Source organism: Pieris napi, chromosome 9, assembly GCF_905475465.1.
Source record: "Pieris napi chromosome 9, ilPieNapi1.2, whole genome shotgun sequence".
Taxonomy (NCBI): domain Eukaryota; kingdom Metazoa; phylum Arthropoda; class Insecta; order Lepidoptera; family Pieridae; genus Pieris; species Pieris napi.
In genome coordinates this window covers 3,968,499-3,991,175 of record NC_062242.1, presented here as the reverse complement: position 1 = coordinate 3,991,175, position 22,677 = coordinate 3,968,499, and the positions used below count along the sequence as shown (strand labels likewise).

The 22,677-nt window shown below is 32.4% G+C and overlaps 1 protein-coding gene across 4 annotated transcripts; it reads right to left on the bottom strand.

The window, feature by feature from the left end:
* Positions 1–493: 493 nt before the first annotated feature.
* LOC125052180 (protein Aster-B-like) lies at positions 494–22,617 on the bottom strand. Of its 4 annotated transcripts, none has more exons than XM_047652834.1 (17): positions 22,386–22,617; positions 21,874–21,984; positions 16,967–17,045; positions 16,400–16,501; positions 14,829–14,982; positions 14,016–14,173; positions 13,145–13,297; positions 10,635–10,733; positions 9,768–9,843; positions 9,320–9,422; positions 8,640–8,796; positions 7,767–7,874; positions 5,721–5,910; positions 4,947–5,063; positions 3,045–3,240; positions 2,587–2,716; positions 494–2,375 (listed from the first exon to the last, which is right to left on the bottom strand). In XM_047652834.1, exons 1-17 carry the CDS (start codon positions 22,427–22,429, stop codon positions 2,286–2,288), a joined length of 2,067 nt encoding a protein of 688 aa, XP_047508790.1. In that variant the 5' UTR covers positions 22,430–22,617; the 3' UTR covers positions 494–2,285. The 4 variants fall into 4 exon arrangements, with proteins under 4 accessions (XP_047508790.1, XP_047508789.1, XP_047508787.1 ...); XM_047652833.1 differs by having other exon boundaries at positions 4,947–5,072; positions 14,829–14,979; XM_047652831.1 differs by having other exon boundaries at positions 4,947–5,072; positions 22,386–22,616.
* Between the last annotated feature and the right edge of the window lie 60 nt (positions 22,618–22,677).

The following is a 22,677-nucleotide window of genomic DNA, read 5'->3' as shown; positions in this document are numbered from 1 at the left end:
AGTAAATGTGAGAGTGTATGTGGAGGTATGACAGAGATGTAAAACTTTGTGCAAGTTCAAGTTATACCAAGCTGTGTTCTGTAGAATCGAGATCCAATTGTGTTATTCATTTCAAATTCATATACATTATACATACCTTATTCAACAATTAGGAGACAAATTTTAAATCTTTTATGTTAGGTAGGGCCATAACAAAGGTAATAAATTGGCTCAATTTTTCAGTGGAGAAAATTTGTAAGTAAGAAACAAGTTAAACTACCTAACAAAAAATCGAAAGTAATTTTATAGGTGCACGAGGTGGTAAGTAAAACCTGTAGGTGATTATGATCATTATTAAGCAAGACACCAGTCAAGCTGTTTACATTAAACTTAATTGTTGAACCCATTTGGACCAGAACTACAAATCTGGAGACAGTGGAGACAGTCCTGGAATACATTGCATAAATAAATAAAAAATCTGGAGTTGGTAGTTTTATTTAAAGAAACTCAAAAATTTCATAAAATAGTTTATTCAATACTGAGAATATAACTTAAAATTAGATGAATTTTGTGCAATTTTCAAAATGATCTAATTTTGGCAAGATAATGAGAAACTAGTAGATATTAGGAATTATCATGTCTGATAGTTTTAAATATGGTGTTATTACTAATGACGAAATAGAAAGTATATTGTAATTTCTTTATAAATAATATCTTTTATGTAAATTTTCTTAAATCTCTTTATTCATATAATATTTAACAAATTTAAAACTATTTTACACAATTTTATTGCACACTGCGAGTTAGCAGATATCACTTGTATACTGGATGACACTTGGAATGTTTGGCTACTAGCTGGAAATAAATCTATTTGTACATGATTCACTCAAGTGGTCCTATCTTAATTCTACTTGTAAAACCATGTTTCGACATCCCAACATACTTATAAAAAAACTTTTCTCGTACCAAGAAGCAAAAGCTTTAGGATTCGAATAACAAGGTTGTTAACTAAACTGGTAAATTTAATGGGTTTTGTACGAGAATTGCACGAAATTTGATAAACACAAGTAAAAAAACAGCACCAATATACATTTTCCAAGGAGATCTAGTACAACAAAATATAGTTTTTATCTCAAATATCAACATTGAACATTTTTACTACAACTAAATTAAGATTTTATGTACAACTATATTAAATTATCATCTAAGGGAAAACATGTAAGGGTAATGAGGTTATCTTTATTTTTATAAATCTCATATATACCTTAACATTTGTGATAGCAAACGCTTAAGGAAAATGCTATTCAATGTGATGTAGTTTTTGGTAGATACAAAGCCACAGTTAACTAAACCCAACAAATCAATTGAAATAATGTTATATTATTAAGATATCCGGTAGTTAATTGAGATTGGCAACGGTCATTAAAATGTAAGTATCAATAAAGGTAAAATAACTTATTTCTAATTTTACAATAAATAAAGCTAAAGATCCAACTTTAAATTGACATCGTCAAGTGGTGAATATGATACAACAGTAATATGAGAACATCATACTTCTATTACCTATATAAATGTCCTGATAGATATTAAGTAAACTGGTTTTAAACACGTTTCAACCGTGCCAAAGAAGTCATAACTATCGAAATTTAAAGTTCTTATATAATTTCATTAAAAGATTGTAATATACATAAACATAATACAAAACGGTAACATTTCCAACATTATACAAATCACATTTTACGTAAAACACCTTATTAAAAATATTTTTTATAAAACAAAATATAGTGTTATTGACGTAATATAAAAAAATACTTGCTAAATAAATTGTGTGATGAAAGGAATCACAATTTTGGCTTGATAAAGAACATAAATATTGGTAATTCGAAAAAAATGGAATTGTGAGTTTACAAACTTGGCGGAATATATGTACTTTAAATATGTATCGTACACATGTAGTCAGTTTAAAAATTTAATTAACATTATTTAAATTTTAACAGTCAACATCAATAAGAATATTTTTATTGAATAATCCTTGAACAATTTAAGTAACGGCCTACCATAATATAAACTGATTATCTTTGGATCTTTTGTGGCAGAGGCCATCGATCCGTTCCTACATTTTAAAACTATATGGGCCATTCATATTTGAGAACGTAATTAATTTATCTACGATTAATATAATCAGATACGGATTCGTTCAGGTGTGCGCTAAAAATATAAGGAATTTCGAACGAATCAGTTCGTGAAACATTTCAAAAGCAGTCCAGCTGTCAATTCACTTTCTCTAATTTATTCCTAAATTCCCTTCACAGTTCTTTATGTCCTTGGTCGTCGCCTTCTGCTTTTTCCAAGACCGGCTTGATTGTTTCTAAAAGTTTCGATAGCGCTTGTTCCGTCTGAAGGTATTAAATTTACAAGTAATTACTGGTCACTAACTTTCATACCCTAAATATGTAGAATACAAACATATAATTTATTAATTATTTTTAGTTAATTACGATTCTGTATTTATTTATTTATTCTGTAAATTATAAAACATTTATTTTAAATTGCAAGGCAAGCAAAATCATTATCTCAGATTATGATCTATATATATTTTGTTCTTACCTGTGTGAGATGTGCGACAGTCCTCGCGAGTGCGTCTCGCCAAGCAAGTAATTGGTGTCGTTGCCGGAGCGTGTGTCGCGCTAATTGCGCCGACCATTCTGCCGTTTCAGATGTACGTGCAGAGCTTAGCCTGGAAATTTAATTTTTCAGGTTATTTCAGAAATTTATTACTGTTTTTAGCATAAGTAGAACCTTTCCATTGTAATATATTTTAAATTGCCAACAGTTTATGTCAAACAATTGAAATTAAAAATCTAGGAATTTTTAACTATATGGTGGTGTTGGAGACACTTTGACGGTCAATGTTCCCAATTTCTTTTCTCGTTCTTAAAATATAAATCGATTTAAAACCTGGGAGGTTCTGGTTACCTTGTGGAAAAATAATGATTTCTGATTCGAAAGCACAAAGACTCAAGAAAATTACGCAATTCAGTTCATAGATAATAGTAAGTAGGTACCTAGTCTGTAAATCGTCAAAGTCGATGGTCCTATCGGCGTAGTAGAGGTTCCAGTAGAGGAGTGCGTTGATAGCGAGCAGCAGTACGAGCGACATGAGCAGCCAGGGCGCGGTACGTGAGCCAGCATCGGGCCGAACCGGAAGAGACGTTCCCAGAGGGACTGAACTCGACACCACCGGAAGGGGGGAGGATGACACTGGCAACGGAATGACAAATCAACGTTATTACAAGAAACTAAATATTCGGTAAAAACGACAAAAAAAAAGTCGGATGACGGATCATCAGTTGTGGTCATTTGATTAACATACTATTGTCCAATATGTTATAAATTGAAAAGTTAATTTAACATAATTTACATACTCAGTATTGTGATCAATATTTATGGGTGTCACAGTACGCTTACTAGAATTTGTCTGCGTCACAATTGAAAAACAATATTTAATACGTAACCTGAGGTACTAAGATTTATCATGCTAATAGTACTCGCATGATGAAACTTATACTTAGGGTGAGATCTATAGTGCGCACTTGGACTTTGCTCAGACTTTACTTACGAAAAACACTAAGGTTAAACTATGATTTAGTATATTTATAGACATTTTAACGGTGAGATTAAGCTAAGCTCAAGCTAAGACAGAAATTGATGTTTCATTTCATGCAATACCTTCTTTATTATCCTTTAAAAAAGTAAAGAATGGTTGTGGTTAAGTCTGAGCAAAGTCTAAGTGCGCACTATAGATCTCACCCTTAGAGCGTAACATAATATGACGTAGTATTTGTAAGTACATAATAATTGTTACTGAGCTCTGTGTTTGAGTAAACCTTCTTTAATGCATGGTTACGCAAATTTATTAGATGATTAACAGAAATAAAGAGCTAGAATAATATTTACAAATGGATAATAAATCCTAAACATAAAAATTAAAAATACAGTATTTGCAATTTTCTTAACCTACATAGTAATAATAAAAATAAAATTAAAACAAATTTAAAAAGTTTGATTCCTAACATAAAATACTTATTCCGCCCTATTGTTTTTTTCTCTCATCTGGGGTGTTAATTCATTTCTACTAATACCAAAAGCTAGAGATTTTAAACACCATCTTCTCTATTAAATATATCTGTTAAAGATTTATTTAAGTGTATTCGCGGAAAACAAAGACAGTATTACTATATATTTATAAGTTACTAAAGAAAGAAAAAAATCTGAGTAACTTATCTACTAAGAGATATTTCAGAACACATGAGCCACATGAGATTTAATAAAATGACAGATTCACACAAAATTAGATATGTTGTAATGAATGATTAGCGAGAATTGTCATGCTGTTTCTCTAGCGTTATCTTCCGAGGAAAGAGTAGTAAACACAGTAGTATTTACCGTAGATTTCCTCACATTTCACTGGAAAGCATTTAGAAGAAGAAAAATAAATAACATATTATACAATGTCATAAAAAGACATAAGTACTAGCCTGCTTTTGCTATACGAGATACGACTAACGTAGTTCCCTTCAACAGATCCAAAGCCCTTGTGATATGAAATATTGAGCATATAATTTATTACTCATAATTTTTCGTTGTTTTGCGTAGGAATAAAATAAAAATATTATTATAATAAAAAAATATGGCAACTTAGCATAGTAATACATGTTGAAAAAAAGGAACGTCATCAAATTAAATTCCCCGTAACCCGATAATATTGCAAATAATCCGATAAAATGTATCCGACAAGTCGTGGAGGAGGTTTGTACCGATAACTAAAAGTAAAATCACGTTTAATAATAATAACTAATAATACCGACGATGTATGTAAACGTTATCATTTTTTAATCTCTTATATCTCAGGCTTACAACAACTAAATATATAAGTCCACAGAGCAATCTAAACCCTGTTTACTAACCGTCATGCCGCCTCCGTCTGCGTGCGCGTGCGGCGGGCGGCGCAGGCGCAAGCTGCGCTCGCAGCTGCGTCTCCAGCTTACGAGAGAACTCTTCCATACCGTTCATTGTGTTCTTTTCTAGGAATGCTACGAAAATCAAATTCATATATAAAACCATGATTCGTCAACGCAGAGTCAAGGTCAACAACTGATGTATTCAAACTACTTATTTATTAGATAGACAAAATATTTGATAGATATTTGAGGTTCATTAATGAAGGCGATACAAAACCGGATACGATTTTGACTTTGTGATTATAATTTTAAGGTTTTATAGAAGTTATTAATTTCAAATAAACTCTATAAATGTAGCTACAACATTATTATTTTACATTTGAAAAATAGCGTCTTATTTGTATTTTTTATGGAACCAGAGACAAACAGGTAGGAGGCTCATCAGGCTAGAAGTTAAGTCACACAGACGCCCATGGACAGTCACACTACTTGAGGTTCGCAAGTGCGTGGCCTGTTTTTAAAATTAATATAGTTTTTTCATGAAGGACCCAAGTCGGATTGGTTCAGAAAAACTTCAGTGTGAAGTTTTTGTTTTATTGGATGCTTAAAGTTATTGACAAGACATCTATGTTGGAAGATGTATTTAATATGAGTGTTGGTACAATACCGATCTATATTAAAAACATCAATACGTTTATAGTCATGTAGGCACACGATACTGACCATTAAAACCAATTTAGCATATACCAAAACGAGCAAGCTCTACAAACACTAGAATACCTTTAACCATAGGCCACATGGTCTTCTTATAATCAACCCAGCCGTATATTGTGAGTCGTGTGCCATCCCCTTCCCGTCTCAAGCAATAATGGGCTTCCACGCTGAAGTAATCCGCGTAAGGTATACCCGTGTTTTCGCTTGAACAGTTGATTGAGTACAGACATCCCGGTTTCGAGCATTTGTTCATTGTCTGAAAACATTTAATTAAATGGAGTAATCTGTATACAGAGACGCTAAAAGAACAGCGTATGTAGCGATATGGAAACATTTCAATGTACGGGCAAAAAATTATCTTCTTCTTCTAACACTACATTTATACGGGACGCAAAAATATAGTGGAGACAATAATAACTTTAAAAAAAAGAAAAATATAATAAGCAATAGTAGAAGTGCCGTCAAGAATAGAGAGAGGTACTCAGCATATCTCAGAGAATAAGCCCTAAGTTAATTCTAAATCCATTTATCCTGTGGCAGAAGACAACAATAAAACATAAACATACAAAATAGTTAAACGATATTCATAAAGGTAACACAATGTACACTTATGAACGTCAAAAAAGAAATACATATTAAATTCTTCTAATTTTACATTTACTGCCAGTTCTCAAATCAAGGGCGTAGACGAAAGCGAAGAACTGCCAATAAACTTATTTATATATTATAAAAAGCTTAACAAAATAAATAATCAACACTCATGGCATTGTAGAAATATACGACGGACGTCGAAACGTCGAAACTAAATGTAGGTAGAGTCTGGCTAATGAAAGAAGATAATTGAATTATTTGAAAACTTTCGGATGGCAACACAGAATGTCATTGAATTTCTTAGGTTAGTATGATTTATTGTCTTGATACTTCATGCAAAATACTCATTTTTATTTCTATTATATATTTTTTCCGAATAGTTAACAGGTATAATAGCCTAAACTTTGTTTTATTTTATAGAATATTTCGTTTCTTTCGCAGGATTTTATTATTCCGAATAAAGTTGTGTTTTATAATAAATATAGTTTTAGTTTTCCATGCAATGCTAGTCATTTTAAGTATCAATAGTAAAATACTAAATACGTATAATATTTAATTTCAAAGAAATACAGTAACTATCAATGTAAAAAGTATCAGTTTAATCCACAAAATAAATCAAACTTTTAGGGATACCATACTATTCTTTTTTTAATTGCCGCGCTTTTTCGTTATCTTCTTTCATTAGCCACACTCTATCATGTCGACGGTTCGGTCCCGTGAAAAATGCATCTTAATGCGATATAGCATTGTATGTTATAATACTATGGTTAGAGAATGTATAATAATCCAGCGCCTACTGCGCAAAAATGTAATGATTATTAAATATTTTTTGTTTGGTCCATCTTCTCTATACGTTATAATCATTACCTTAATGTATAAATATGAGTATTTTTGAGGGATTTATCCAATAAAATCTTAAATAAATTAATAATAGCTAGTATAGAGAACTGTTTCAACAAATAAAAAAAAATCCTCGCAATTCCAATAATATGTATCAATTTATTTACCAATAATATTGTTATTTCAACCCAAGATCTAAAACTATACAAAGGTAATAAATATGAGTTATGATAATAGTATTACCATTTTATGAAAGTTAATATTGACCAATTGCAATATCTTACGTCATTGTTTGGGTCTCTTTTGCTTTTGAATAATTCAACAAATACTTAAAGTGTCGCATCTTATACATTTGCGGCGTTGCCGAACTTGCATGTTGTTTTCGCTATTTAAAGATTGGCAACCTCGCCTTGGCCTCAGACCGTAGGAAAGATTTTTAAATCGATATGCGCCGCCGATATGAATAATTAGGTAAATATTTATTCCTTTGATACAGCTTCTGACACCCATCGTCAAATTTCTAATTACCACGAGAGTTACGGCGTTTCCTTAGGAATGATTTGTCTATTTGCTTTAATTGTCTTTGTTCAGTCACGATAGAAACATAATTGTTTGTATAACACAAGTCAATAAAGTTGAAAATCACACGTTAACGCCGCATTTATACAATTTAAGTAATACCTGTGTTTCTGTGACGTGAACTTCTTTAGGCCCGATGGGTCCTGAGGTGAGACTAAGCCGATAGCTCACTTGTCGACACTTGACGCTGTTCTGCGGCCGCCATGGGGCCTGGAAATAAGGATATCGTATAATTTGTAACATAATGTAATTATTTTAAAAAACATGCCATGAGATGAAAATTGATATATAACATATATACTGATTCATGTAGAGGTCCTAAATTCCTGATAACATATTATACTTGCTTACTTATGTTAAGGCCTTTCTACTTGAGACTTAAAGTTATGACTTTTTAGGTTAGATTGGACTTTTTATTCCTAAACATGACAGAAAAAATTTGCCTAACAAAACATTACTTACTAGGAAGTTTAGTTTATTAACTTGTGTGTGTGGGCAAATTATTACTAAGGGGTATAAAAAATACGATATTCGCGTTTACAACATATTTTCTTGAATTTTTTATACATATATAAAAAACTCCTAAAAATTGGTTAAGCTTGGTTGTTTCAGAGGAGTTAGTTTACACACAACCCGAGAATATTTTAATTGAATTTGAAAGTCTACTTATGTATAGATTTGATTGAACTCACCAAGTATCTAGTAATCATGTTTTTTTAATTATTTCGTGTAAGTTTAAAAATTTAGTTTAAAAAGAAGTGTGCGTATATATACGTATACGCCAATACTGTACTCTGTTTTTGAGACTTCGAACGCGTTGTTATACGATTCAACTTGTATAGTCACAAATTTTAACCGATGTTCGTGTTCCGTTTAGTCCCAAACACAGCGAAGTTTATACATAAATATCCAACTATTATTTAAATATTCAATTGCACGTTTTGTTGTACGCTGAAAAATATATTTGATCGATACCTGCACATAGTCAGAGGCGCCTCGCAAAGCCAGCAGTTCCAGATGGAACCTTGAGTTGGTGAAAATCATCGTGAAGAGCTGGTCAATGTGAAATGGATAGACGCCCTCCAGCAATACTTTGCCCGTGTGAGCTGACGTGCATACGACGTCTTCATTACTACGAATAAAATAAACAACGTCATATTATATCAAAACGTAAACTCAATTTTTTTTAATAGAATGAGGGGCAAACGGTCAGTAGGCTCACCTGATGTTAAGTGATACCGCCGCCCATGGACACTCTCAATGCCAGAAGGCTCGCGAGTGTGTTGCTGGCCTTTTAAGAATTGGTACGCTCTTTTCTTGAAGGACCCTAAGTCGAATTGGTTCGGAAATACTTCAGTCAATATTTCCTTTTTCTTGAAATTTAATTTTGACATACGTTTAAGAATTCGAGTATCAAAAGATAAAGACTAAGGAGTGTAATGTTAACTATTTGTACGTATAATTATTCTGAAAAGTAAGTGTCTATGGGCGGCAGTAACACTTAACATCAGGTGAGCCCGTTTGCCGCCTGTTCTATAAAAAAGAAAATAGTTTCAAAACCTTTAAGAATGTGTTTAATTAAAACTGTAAACCTCAATTAAATTATATATTAAAAACTCAAAAGATTATTTTAATATCAATCGGTGAATACATACTTATGGTGTCTATCAGGCTCGCTCTCACTTGTGTCAGACATGTCTGTTGGAAGCGCGTCTACCTCCCGATCATCGACCGCTAACCTTTCACCAGAACCATTTACTGAAATATAAAAATTATTTCTAAAACACATTAGAACGAAACAAACGCTCCTTAAGATTAAAAATATATTCAAACAGAACAAACCAATTATGAACACCAAGAATTATGGTACAATATAATTTTCCATAACTCTTGGAAATTCTTTATTGCATTGTATTTGAAGAACCAGAATAAGTAGCTGAAACCAGTTGGTATATTATATATATATTAATCTCTTTAATATTAAGTTTATGTACCATAAAAATAAATATATCAAGATTTAGCAGTTTTGTATAGGCAACACATACCTATTTTAAAGTATCTTAACTATAGGTGTATATCTAATCATTAAAAAAAATTACTCACAAAGTGGCGGCGTAAATCCTCGTAAATCTCTCCCGTCCAGCCCATCGTGCTCCATAGACGACGCATCCACCGCCTCCTGATAGACGAATATTTTAACTAAATACAATATTTTATTTAATCTTAAAAATATATAAAACATAGTCTCTTCTTTAATACAAAAAGTAAAAGTAAAGTAATGTTATTAAGTTTCGTATTTCTTAAACAATTTAATACTTAGTTCATCCTTTTCTACGTATGCAGTATAGTTTGTTTAATTGTAAGAAATGTATTTTTATTTAGGAATAAATCTAGTTGACTTTAAAAAGTCTAAACATAACAGCGGGAGAAGAAAAGTGTTTATGAAAATTTACAATTGATAGCTTACATTGCTGTTACGCAGTCCGAATATCTTCATGATTTCATTGCAAATAAATATTATCACTAACCGTAATCACTTATCGTAGATAAACTATCGTATGGCTTAAGCAAAATCATATTCTATATTTGTCCACAACAGCTATACAAATACTACTTTTAATTAGGAAGCAAACAATTTAAGAAAAAGCTTTTTCATTATTCATGTATTAAAAGATACCAACCTCAAATAATTCGGATAGTAAATTAAGAAATCCAAGAAGTGAATTGTGGCAAATAATATTTTTATAGTGAGTGATAACAAATACGATATCTGATATACTTTTAAATAATATATTAGTCACGCTTCCTTATACCTGTTCAATTGTTTTTATGGCATATTAATTAATTGTTATTAATTTAGATAAATTATCTATTTAGAAATTCACAACACACACAGAGAAAGACGACAATTTGAAGTAATAATGAAGCAATATTGCTTATTGGCAATGGTAAATGGTAGAAATGACATACCTCTGAGGTGTCTGGTTGTGGCTGAGGATCGTCAGTGTCGCGCGTGTATCCCTCGTCGTCTGAATCGAACCCAAGCTCCTCGCCGTAGCACGTGTGCACCTAACACAAAACCAATATTTAATTAAATCAGAAATTCTACCTAATCAAGTACCGCACGCAAATTTACTGCTCGCGATACTCCCAAGACTCTACCTAGGATTTACAATGTATGGTTTTCGTTTGTATGGAATGCAGTAGGCTTCTAGAATGAACCAATAAGTATTATTATATTTATATTACACGCATTATTTCCCGTCACCCAACAAAAGAATGCCCTGTCCTGCGGACTAACGTTGGTACCAGATTCCAAGAGTAATCAAATATCCTTTAATACATACGTATTTGTATCCAAAATGTGCGTTAAATAAGATTATAAACTTTTAATGAAATACATTTAATTCCCGAACAAAACTGAAAGTGACGCGTGTCCCATACAGGAGAAGACAACACACTAATCTCAATGTTCATTCGTCCTTGATTCCATGTTAACATTTATAATGCTGTACCTCACGCGACACACTGGCCGTAATATTTTTCATAAAAAATGGGTTTATATATTTTAATGCCTATTACCTATTAACAAAACATAAAGCAAAGTGGAAAGCAAGAAGTTCTTACTTTCATTACAATCAAGATGTTGATGAGTTGATTTTGGAAATTATAAAAACTCATTTAAAAAATTACCGACTTCATAATTAAGACGTTAGTTACAACAGACATTTTACTTCGATGTTTTTTTTTATGAAACAGGAGGCAAACGGGCAGGAGGATCACTTGATGTTAAGTGCCACCGCCACACACTAACATTGCTAGGAGGCTCGCAAGTGCGTTGCCGGCCTTTTAAGAAATGGTATGCTGTTTGTAGGGTCCCTAAGTCGAATTGGTTCGGAAATACTTCGGTGGGCAGCTGGATCCACATAGTTGTGGTACGGAAACTGCCTTAGAAAACGCTCAGTTGTGGAACGTCGAAGTGATACGGATGGTATTTTGCATTGACTTCCCATGTGTCTTATACCCATATCTCAAAAACTACTAAAACGATTTTGATGACAATGTCTTTTTTCTAAATCTTCGACGCTATCAGTATAGCATAAAAAGAGAAATGAGATGTTACTATCCGGAGATTTAAGTAAGTTACATTTTGTGTCTGGTTTGAAAAATACTACCTATTAATATAACAGTCTATCAGAAAACAGGAGTTTTTTCTCTTATACAACAATGATTTTGAAATTATTTCTAATAAGTACTTCGCATCTATGTATAATTTAGCTTAAAATAAATTACGAATTTATATAAAATTTATGTAATTGGTTTAAAACAAATGAATATAACAATATTTTAAAACCTTGTTTCGTGTCGTGTGATTCATCGTAAGGTGTTTGACCAAGTTTTGAAATTCTAATTCGTTTAAAATCAAAACAAGTCGGCCACATACAAAATATTCCACAATTTCCAATATTTTACATAATTCAATACTGCGCACTATATGAGAACGCGAAAGTTTTTGAGGACGGTAGATGGTTATTTTAATTAATTCCTATTATTTGTATCCTAGTATATGAATATTGTGCGTGCTGCGATAGGCGACTGGCCGCGGCGCTTAAGGGCCTGTATTAAAAATAAGGGAGGTTATTTTGAATAAGTTTATGCTATTTCTATTCCTTAATTAATGTACTATAAATTTATATGTCACTCATTAAAAATTGATCAGTACTTTTGTTTCTATCATTATTTCCATTTATGACAGAACTTTGGGACCGACTACGTAGTAGTCTAATCCTGGAGTCCTACTTTAAGATTCAGTAGCTATTGGTGATATCAGTATTAAGTTTTCGTACAACGTTATTCTTAGTATGCGACAGAAGCGCTACTACTGAAAGACTTAGATATTGAAGGTTATATGTTATAGTAAATCATCGTTGTCAGCATAGCCGTAATTGTCCAATTAGATCATACTAAATAAGAAGACATCCCTAATGCCCTGAGGTAAGGGGAAGACAGAGCAGTGTGGAGACGGCAAGTCGATGTATGAGTTAGGGCTTTTCGAGACTGGCACTACCTCCAATAATATAAATTACAAATAAGAAATCAGAAAGCGGAGTTGAATGAATACGCCTTTACTTTGCAGTTGTAACTATGAGTTAATTTTTTATGCAAATAGAAGACATTCTAAATCACATCAAAATTAAATCTAGTATGATACAACGCATTTTTTTAAATCGGTTTTATAGCATAGTTAAGTTTATATAAAGAACATATCGCAACCGATAAAAAAGTTGGTTTAGTCATTTGGTAAAAAGAAAAATATTGGAACAGCTTCTCACGTATATCATAAAAACAGCACAAAGACATGCACGAACTCTAAAATTCATTCGACTTTGCAAAAAGCCTTGGGCGCATAATATATTCACAAATTAATGCACAAACAAAGAATATACTTAATATTTACTAATTCAAAATAAACAACTCACCCACTGCCATATTTCGGTTGTGGTAAGGGGCTGATCCATGAGGGCGTTCTGCCAGATCCTAAACAGCATCAGATAAGCCTTGTCCCGTCCAGAGAATGATGTTAGAAAATTCTTTTCCGAGTCCGTACAAACTAGGATTGCATTTGGAATGACCTGCGAAATGTGACTAGTTGTAAATGGACTTTCGAATTTCCAACTTATACTTTATAAAAATTAATCACGGATATAATGTTTTTTTTAGAACAGCCCTGCGATTCTGTAAGTCACTTTTCGAACTCACACAGCGGTTTTCGCATCGGCGGTCGCTCTTAAATCAGTCGTGAAGCAGTCATTTTATGATTTGGCATTCTGATAAACAATAAACTACAGGCTACCACCTTTTCAGAATGCCAAATCATAAAATGACTGCTTCACGACTGATTTAAGAGCGACCGCCGATGCGAAAACCGCTGTGTGAGTTCGAAAAGTGAGTTACAGAATCGCAGGGCAGGGGGCAAACGGGCAGGAGGCTCATGGACAAGCCAGAGTGCTCGCGAGTGCGTTGGCGGCATTCAAGAGTTGGTACGCTCTTTTCTCGAAAGACCCTAAGTCGCATTGGTTCGGAAATAATTCAGTGGGCAGCTGGTTCGACATAATAAAAAAAACTCAGTTGTGGGACGACGGCCGTCGAGGTGATGCGGGTGAAATTTCGTATTCTGCCTCGACGTCTGATGATCAAACTCAGCCATAGGTATTAATCCGAACAACTTTTTGTTAAATCATTTATAACTCGTAAATGTCAAGTTACTAATAATAAAGATGTATACATATAAATATTATGAAAGCAATCCGAAATAATTAGATTTTTCCTTATGTCTTCTCAAACACTTACCAGCGCAGTCTTCTCCTTAGTGATGGCAGTGACATCTTTCCACCTCAATGTCAGAGAGGTTTCCCAACCAAAGATGTTGGCATAGAAGCATAGGTAACTCTGGGACGCATATAACCTCCCATGAGCAAGAATATCGCGCTGCATTGCACACGAGTAGTCTATAACATAAGTTAATGTTTTACTGAAATTGGATTTCATGCTTTTAACAGACTGTAAAGCCAATTTTTAGGCAAGTTTACCCAGCCAGCCTTTAGCAACGTTCGTGAATATTGAATGGGCGAATGAAATAGTAGGGGTACCTAGAAATAATTCAAAGCAGCGACTGGGTATTAAGAAAATCTAAAAAAGTCCGTTCTTCTGTGAGTGAAACTTTTTGCGCGTCTTTCGCTGACAGTTACATAGGGAATTTCATACAGAAGATAAGAACAAAAAACATCTTGCAATATATGAATGTTTGAGCAACACCAGAAATTAAAACAAAGTGTACAGACTACAAATGTAATATATACCGCGGCTTATTGTTATTAAAAAAGCATTTAAATTTCAAAGACTAGCTGCTCGCGACTTTGTATGGAATGAAGTTAAAAATAGTCCCATACAATATTAATTCCACGCAAATCGAGAGTTTCTCTCTTCGTTGGACAAATCATGTCGGACTAGAGATACTGTTGACCAATCAAACAAATCATCGCTTTCATTGTTCGCATCACATTCTCAACCCTCAGGTTCGTCTATCTAATAAAGGTAATTATAACAACCTCTCTGTATAAAGCAGCTTTTGGTTCTATCGAATGTGTCGAATAAATATCGCACCTACTATGAGCCTCTCATCGTCTGGAAGATCCTTGAAGAGTCGTTTGAAGTCCTCCGACTTAGTCTTGTAGGTGGGGTAAAGGGAATTGTACCAGCTCTTCTTCTTGGCACGCCCGCTGCCGTCCGAACTACGGGATCCCGGGTTGGATAACTGCTGCAAATATATATTTTACTAGACTACTCCTAGATATTTATTTATTTACACAATACTGTTCTATCAGATATGTATAATAAATAAAAAAATATATAACATCATAAATTAATTAGGAATAACAACCTAAAGAATTTTATAATGAAAAAATAACTAATTACTATACTGCGCAAACAAATAGTAAAACTTTTGTCAGTTTAACGGACAATAATAAGAGTATATATACGTATGTGATTTTTCAGAAGATTAGTCCTAGGTGAGTGTACATTAAGTAACGGCGGACGATGTCGCCTTCTGACGTAAAGTTGTGTTTGAGGCTGATCAGGTGGGTGAGAATGTAACGGTGGGCTGAAAAGTTCGTAGGCTGACACATAGATGGAGCTGCTAATTAATATGAATTTTAGTTAGCCCTAACCTTCAAAAGACACTGACTTGACTGAATGAACATTTGTCTGTTTATAAAATTGATAAAAAAGCATTGTTTTTTCAGAAAAAAAAACAACTATTGGAGCCAAGGCTCGGCTCGATAAACATTATTCGTACTCTGCACTAGAAACATCAACCGCTGAGAAGTGGTTTGCTGAGTTTAAGAGAGGCAGTGGACGCCCCAAAGAGGCCGACGAAAACATCAAAAAAGTCCACGAAATAATTTTAACCGAAAAGTGAAGTTGATTAAGATAGCTAAGATAAGATTAAGACCGTGTTGGATATCCTAGATGAATTATATATTGGATATGCTATATTGGATAAGCTCCGTTCAAAGTGTGTGCCACGCGGGGTCACAGTTGATCAAAAACAACAACGAATTGATGATTCTGAGCAGTGTTTGAAACTGTTCAATTAGTAATAAATCTGTATTTTTGGAAAGATTTAGCCCCTAACTACTTAATCCTGTTTTCTGTTCGGTTTTTTGAATGTCATTGTCAAGATTCCCTGGACAGTGAAGGAGAAAACAACCAATGGAAAAATTACAAGTGACGATTCGCCTTTGGTCTTTTCTGTGTGATATAAAACATTTTGGACACCGATTCAGGTTAACTCGATTTAAATTAAACGTTTTCACTGAAACAACTTCAATGAAATAAATAACGACGCATTGGACCTTGAGAAATGTAGGATTTTATTAGTTTTAGAGAAATCACAAGTTTTAAGTGGAAAGGAATCCTTGTCTTAATGTAAATAATGTAATATATTCACTTGTATATTTTTTGAAGAAATTTTATTTAAAAACAGGAAGTTGATCAAGTCGCGCCTGCCGGGGTTAATATTGATATTAAATCAACAGCAGTTTATTTTCACTAAGAGCGCTATAATGCGTGTACGCTAACTTTGTTGTATATAATTGTGTATTTCCAGTATTTTTGCGATTAACTACTTAGCGATATATTTGGATAGATTTTTTGTAACATTCCATATTTACCTTGTTATATTCAGGTTTAAGAGAGGCGGGCAACCCCAAATCCACAGAGAGTGGACCATCGCCAGCTGCGATGTTTGATACGTTGATTGAAATATCACTCTTCTGTAATAATACGAATTAATTAAAAGTCATTACATTTTACGCTCGATGGGATGATGACATCAAAAAATCGCGGGTCCTCATGTATGCCAATAGCTCGGGATAGAGAAAGTTGCCAAACCTTGGAGGAGGCGTTTACCGGAGAGGGTTCCTGATGACTAACTGTTGAAAATATTTACTAACACATAGGATAATATCAGTGTAACAGGAAATAATTTTAGGCTAAAAGAAAAAAAAAAATATTTTACAATTAAGGATCAACCAGTTTTTACTGTTTCAAGCAGTGTTACATTTTAATTTTAAATTAAAATAAAATACAATATATAAAATTTGTAAGATGGATGAAATTATTTCTATTCTGTAAGTGAAATTCTCTATTTATGTGTGCTATGGGATATAAAGGAGGCATATTGTATCGATATTTATAATGCTTATATAAACTCAAAAGTTACAAGACAAGACACTTACTCCATCATTATCGTAGTCCAAATGGTTTTCCTTGCACTCAGTGATACGAAGGGATGGAGAAGGTGACCTGGACAAGTTTCTGAAACGTAAGAGAGTCAAGTTAATTATCATTATGTATCTTGGTTAATTCAGGGTCACTATCTTACGGGAGTGCCAGATTCCTTAAGAGGATTACCTACGGACAGAGAACCAACATGAAGACTCTTCGAGAATTACTGTAAGGCCTTACAGTAAACAGCAGTTCTCGTCACCAAATTTATGTCATATAATTAAGTAATTACATATTAATTTTTAATATGACGTCATAAATTAAAACACGAATTATCAAGACACGATATCTGCCGTTTAATGATGGCCAGTTGCGAAGTAATCCGCATTGATAAGTGAAAACAGCCAACTGGGTTATTTTATAAAGTATAAAATCATATAGCAAAATTCCTACATAAGTAACGCTCAGAATAGTTTACAAAACATAATGAGATAAAGGAATTATAGGACACAGATTAATAATAATTTTATTACCACATTCTAGATGTAGACAAAGCAATGCCAACCTTATCGATTTAGAAAACGTGCAAAGGTAATTGACTTTATTATTTTATATAGATTTGTAATTGTTATTATTGACCCGGAGTTCTATACTAACACAAAAGGAGGTTTTATGTTCGACGTTTTAAAATTTGGTACCTACGATTACCGTAGTTCAAATGCTGACAAAAAAGTTATACAGTAGAACCTCGTTAAGTCGAACCTCGATAAGTCAAAAACCTCCAAATCTCGAAAAAATGTTTTGTTCCCTTCCCTTAAAACACCAAAACCTCCATTACATAGTACTCAGTTGTATACTTATAGATTTGAATATTATTATCAGTGGTAGCTCAAACCTTATTTAAATTGGGCGGCTATCATTAATTTTTTTTTATTTATTATTAATATTTATTACAAACAGATAGGTTTCGTTGAAATAAGGGGCTTTTTAATCATTAGTTAAATTTAATGTTTGGTTAAGCTCGAATTAAAATTTGTCGTCATATTTATCTTTTGTTTAAAACAATGTGAAGAAATCTCGCCACCAGCATTCTCGATGATGACCATTTCGTGAAAAAAGTCAACAAATTTAAGAAAGGTAATGAGACGTTGCGTAACCGAGAAGTCAACCAAGCGTTAACGACACCGCTTCTGGAAATCGCGATTTGAATCTTAATTGAGAATATGAAAAATATTTGCTTCAAATATAAACGATTATTGAAAGATGAATTTCCACTTTCAATTGAAGTCATTAATTATAGTAGACCGAGGCGAATCGGATCACTTTTTCTTTGAGGTTGAGTAAATCATACTAAAGTGCTATATAATGTTATTTTTATTGATAGAATCGTAAGAAGTAACAATTAGCTATGCAATAAATATTTGAAAAATTAAATCATACATATATTCTCTTAATAAGCTATTAAAAACTAAAAAAAGGAAAATATCCGAATCGCCCCAACTCTTGGGGTGAATCGGATCGTGCACAAAATATAACAAAATTTTAAGGTATAGTGTTAAATAACTTTGGAATCAGTAAAAATATATAATAATAAGATCAATTTTAATTATGGGCACATAATTCACATATATATTATGGTCCTTTTTTTCTGTTAGCTCGTGAACGGTACTGAAAAACTCTAAGCAGCTTTACGCAAGGTCAACTCTTTGTTCTGGACTTAATTTACAGCCTCTTTCATTTTTTCTTGACACCATTCTCCGGTGGTCATGAAATAAATATGAATCAATAACCTCAAACATGTAATAAATCAGTTTAAAAGTATCATCCAATTCGCCCCTAAGGATATGATCCGATTAGCCCCATAATTAAGACTTTTGAAATAAATATTTTAGACGTTAACCTCTAAGATTATAGTTAAAAGCGAATTGGTTCTTCAATATTAACACCTTGCTTAACAATATAAACCAATGTAGTTAAATTTTAAGACAAATCCGTCATATGACACAAAGAAAACGTAAGTACGTAACCTTAGATGAGCGCCAAATTGCGACACACACAAAAAACCGAGTGGCTGACGAGCGGTATTGCCACTGATCCACAAGCGCGATCGAAATACTGCTTATGTCGGGAGGTGCTCAGTAAATGGAGAGACACAAAACGCCGGTTGAGTGCGTTCTATGTGAATGTGATATTTGAATTATCAACACATTTCTTATTTTGATCCGATTCGCCCTGTGATCCGATTCGCCTCGGTCTACCCTATCCATATAACTGGGAAATCCATAGATGAGCTCAACACAAGAACTATTTATAAAATTTTCAAAAATTTAATAAAACATGTCCTTATAAGAAAACGTAACTGTAAGGCTGTATTTATTTTAAAAGAGTTATTTATATTCGAGTAATTAAACCTTATATATATATAGATTTTATAAAGTTTGTTCTATAAACTTTTCTTCTAAAATCTTTTGTATATACTATTCATAGATGACGGGATCTTAAAAATTTACTCTTTAGCTATTTGATATTCTACGTACCTACGTACGGTTTATATACCTATATAAAAACAAAAATATAATTGCGTCGGAAATTGTTTTGCAAATAATTCGAATTTTAAATTATTCTAAATGCAATTACAACAATAAGTAAGCAAAACTGTACGCTTAAATCAAAGTACAGATATAAGAAAACATGTATGTACATATGTAATTAATATAAACACATAAATCAAATTCGTACCTATTAAGTTTGAACATTAAAGCAACACCACACGCAAACTACCTGTAAGAACTGGCCAGTTAGCAAAAACATGGATAGTTATTTGCAAATTATTTTTGGGCGCGACCTTGTCCGATAATAATATCTGCGTTTCCACATCAGAATAATGAGACGTCGGAGCGATTTGGTAAAATTCTATTATATTCGCCATATGAGGTATTCAACAGTCTACTCTATAAAATGTTATTGCTTAATGGAAGTAAAATTTATATGTTGGATGTTCTTTAAGTTTCTTTAAAAGCAGAAGGTTTAAATTTGGTAAGGCGTGTTGTGGTACGGGTGAGTATAATATAGTAAGAGATTTTTGTGAATTTTATTATAGGCCTAAAATGGCCTGGGAATCGCAGATGATTTTTTTATGTTATGATTCTACAAAACCAGCAATGTTCGGTTGGTTATCGCAGTAGAAAACTTACCTATTTCAAGCACGAACAAAAGAGTTACAATAGATCCAACACATTCAGTTTTTCAAGGCAACTTCGTGACTAACACTGCCTCTAAATAGTTTCCCCAACTGCACTTAAGGTATTGTCAAGTATTACCTAAGGCTACTTGGCAAACAGCACCCTTAGTTTTTTTTTAATTTGTTAATGCTATTTTTAGTGTTGACGTGAGGAACTTTTTTTTGTTTTACATAAATTGTGAATTACGACTGAATAAAGAATGTATTTTTCTATCTACATAGAGTGCAGGCAAAATCGCGAGCAGTCCGTAATATCATACGAACGTTATTAAAACTACTAATTTAATTATTGGTTGGAACTTCAGACTGTCAGTATCAATGTAAATTAGTTAGCTGCTTCTGTTGATATTTTCATTAGATAGATCGACAAGTAATGTGTTGATATATATATATGAATAAGCATATGTTAAAAACACAAAATGATAAGTAAGACACTTTTATACAGTGAAATGCATATAAAATTAAAATTCAAGATTTACCTAGTAATAAGAACTTTCCACATGGTCTCCATTTGCTTATAGTGCACTTGGTAAGAATCACGACTAATTTCTTTAATACCCATTTTCTTAAGTAGATACTTAGCCACACATTAATTTAATTTATATAATATATATGTCGCAACACTTTTACATAGGAATGAATTAAAGATTATGTACGTCAATTTCTCTAAAATTTTATCGTCGTATTTATAAATTCAATTAACGTGTTAAGTATTTTATTCTGACAACACAATGAGCAAATACGTGCGATTATTCGAAACCACGAGTAATAATTATTATTTTATCTGACTCTAATCAAGAGAGCTGTAAAGATAACAGTGGCAAAATACAAACATTTGTAAGTCAAGACATTTGTATCAAGATACACTGCAAAATCAAATTCACAGACAATACAGAAGAAGAATAGCCATTAAACACATGCAAAAGTAATTGTTGTAAATTTATTGCCACTGAGCAGTCCAAAGTTTTACATTAAAATATAGATAGAACCTGTATAGTGTGCCAACTAGGACAAATAATGTTCTCTATTGGACAGAATTCTTAAGATATGATTAAGTTACAACAAGAGCAAATAAAATTAGTGGCTTTTTGGTGTTATTGTTCTCTATCAAATGTCTTTATTGTATCTGTTATTATGTTATAAAATAAACATATGTAAGAGAATAGTTAATATTATAATAATAATATCAAAACAAAAATCAATGATAACCTCTTTCAAACCTTAAAGATAACGCCAATGTTTTGAAACCTATAAACTAGGATATTTAGGTTAGATCTACTTTGTATGAAATATATTGTCAAAACCTTCATTGATATTTTGAGTAAGTTCTAAGATTGCTAGGATAACATTTGTTCACCAAAGCTCATACAGACTAAAATTAAGAGTTTCTAATCACAATTGCTACAGAGAATATATAGCTAACTGAGACCACATATATAAACATTCAACCATACTAAAATTTGTCTGGATTTGTTTATAGTGTATATATCAATCCCAAATCATACACATTGAAATGCATTGTTATAATTTAACATTTCTATTATTATTTATATAATTTATATTGTATTCAATATTATTATTTTCAAAAGTATAAAATAAAAACCATTTGATGAATTATTGTTACAGTTTTCTTAATTATCATAGTTTGTTTCTAAAATAACAAAATAACAATCTTACCTGTTTTCTTGTTGTTGATTGTTGCTTATGCCAGAAAAACTAAGTGCTTGGCTAATACTTTGTCCTATTGCATCTTGAGATGAAACTACCAAGTTTTCTGCTGATTTTCTCCTGTTAAATATTTTTTATAAACATAAACTTAAAACCATGTATGAATTCATGTTTAGAGCCTAGTTTTATGTTAATTTTTAATAGGGTATTGATATGACCCAAACACATAAACATGAAATAAACATATTGTCTTTCACTGTGTTTATTAGTCAACTTCTACTTTAATATTTATAAACTGTTACTAGACAACAATAGAGGCGTAACCAGGGCGTTATCAAAAAATTAACTAGTAATGAAAATTTGCAATGATAATACAATGCAAACAAGAAATCATACTTGAGCATCTATTTGTTATCTCTAAGATATAGGTATATGAGAATAAACGCAGTGCTCCACTAGTTTTAAAATATATATACAATGTTCACAAAAATCTAAAAAAATTATTAAAATTTAGAACTTACACGGATAAAGCTACGTTTCGGCTCTCGAGTTCTGAAGAAGTCATCTCAAATTATTTAAAGTGTTTAGTGCTTCTTTAATTTGTAATTCAGTGAGCTGCGACTTTTTACTATCCTTATTATCATTATCTAAATTATGATACCTATTAAAACATGTACTACTTTTTCGCGATGTAAAAAATTGCAAAACAAAACTCACAAAGCACTCAGCATCGATTTACAAATCAAATCTACTTTTTTCTAATTGTCAGACGTCAGTGGACCATGCTATGTCGAAGTAATAACTGACAGACGA

Coding starts and splice junctions, on each gene's coding strand:
- LOC125052180 (XM_047652831.1), bottom strand. CDS start 22,429: ATGACTTCTTCAGAACTCGAGAGCCGAAACGTAGCTTTATCCGT. Junction 21,985..22,385: donor CGAAACGTAGCTTTATCCGT/GTAAGTTCTAAA, acceptor AATATTTAACAG/GAGAAAATCAGCAGAAAACT. Junction 16,502..16,966: donor TGGACTACGATAATGATGGA/GTAAGTGTCTTG, acceptor GTATTATTACAG/AAGAGTGATATTTCAATCAA.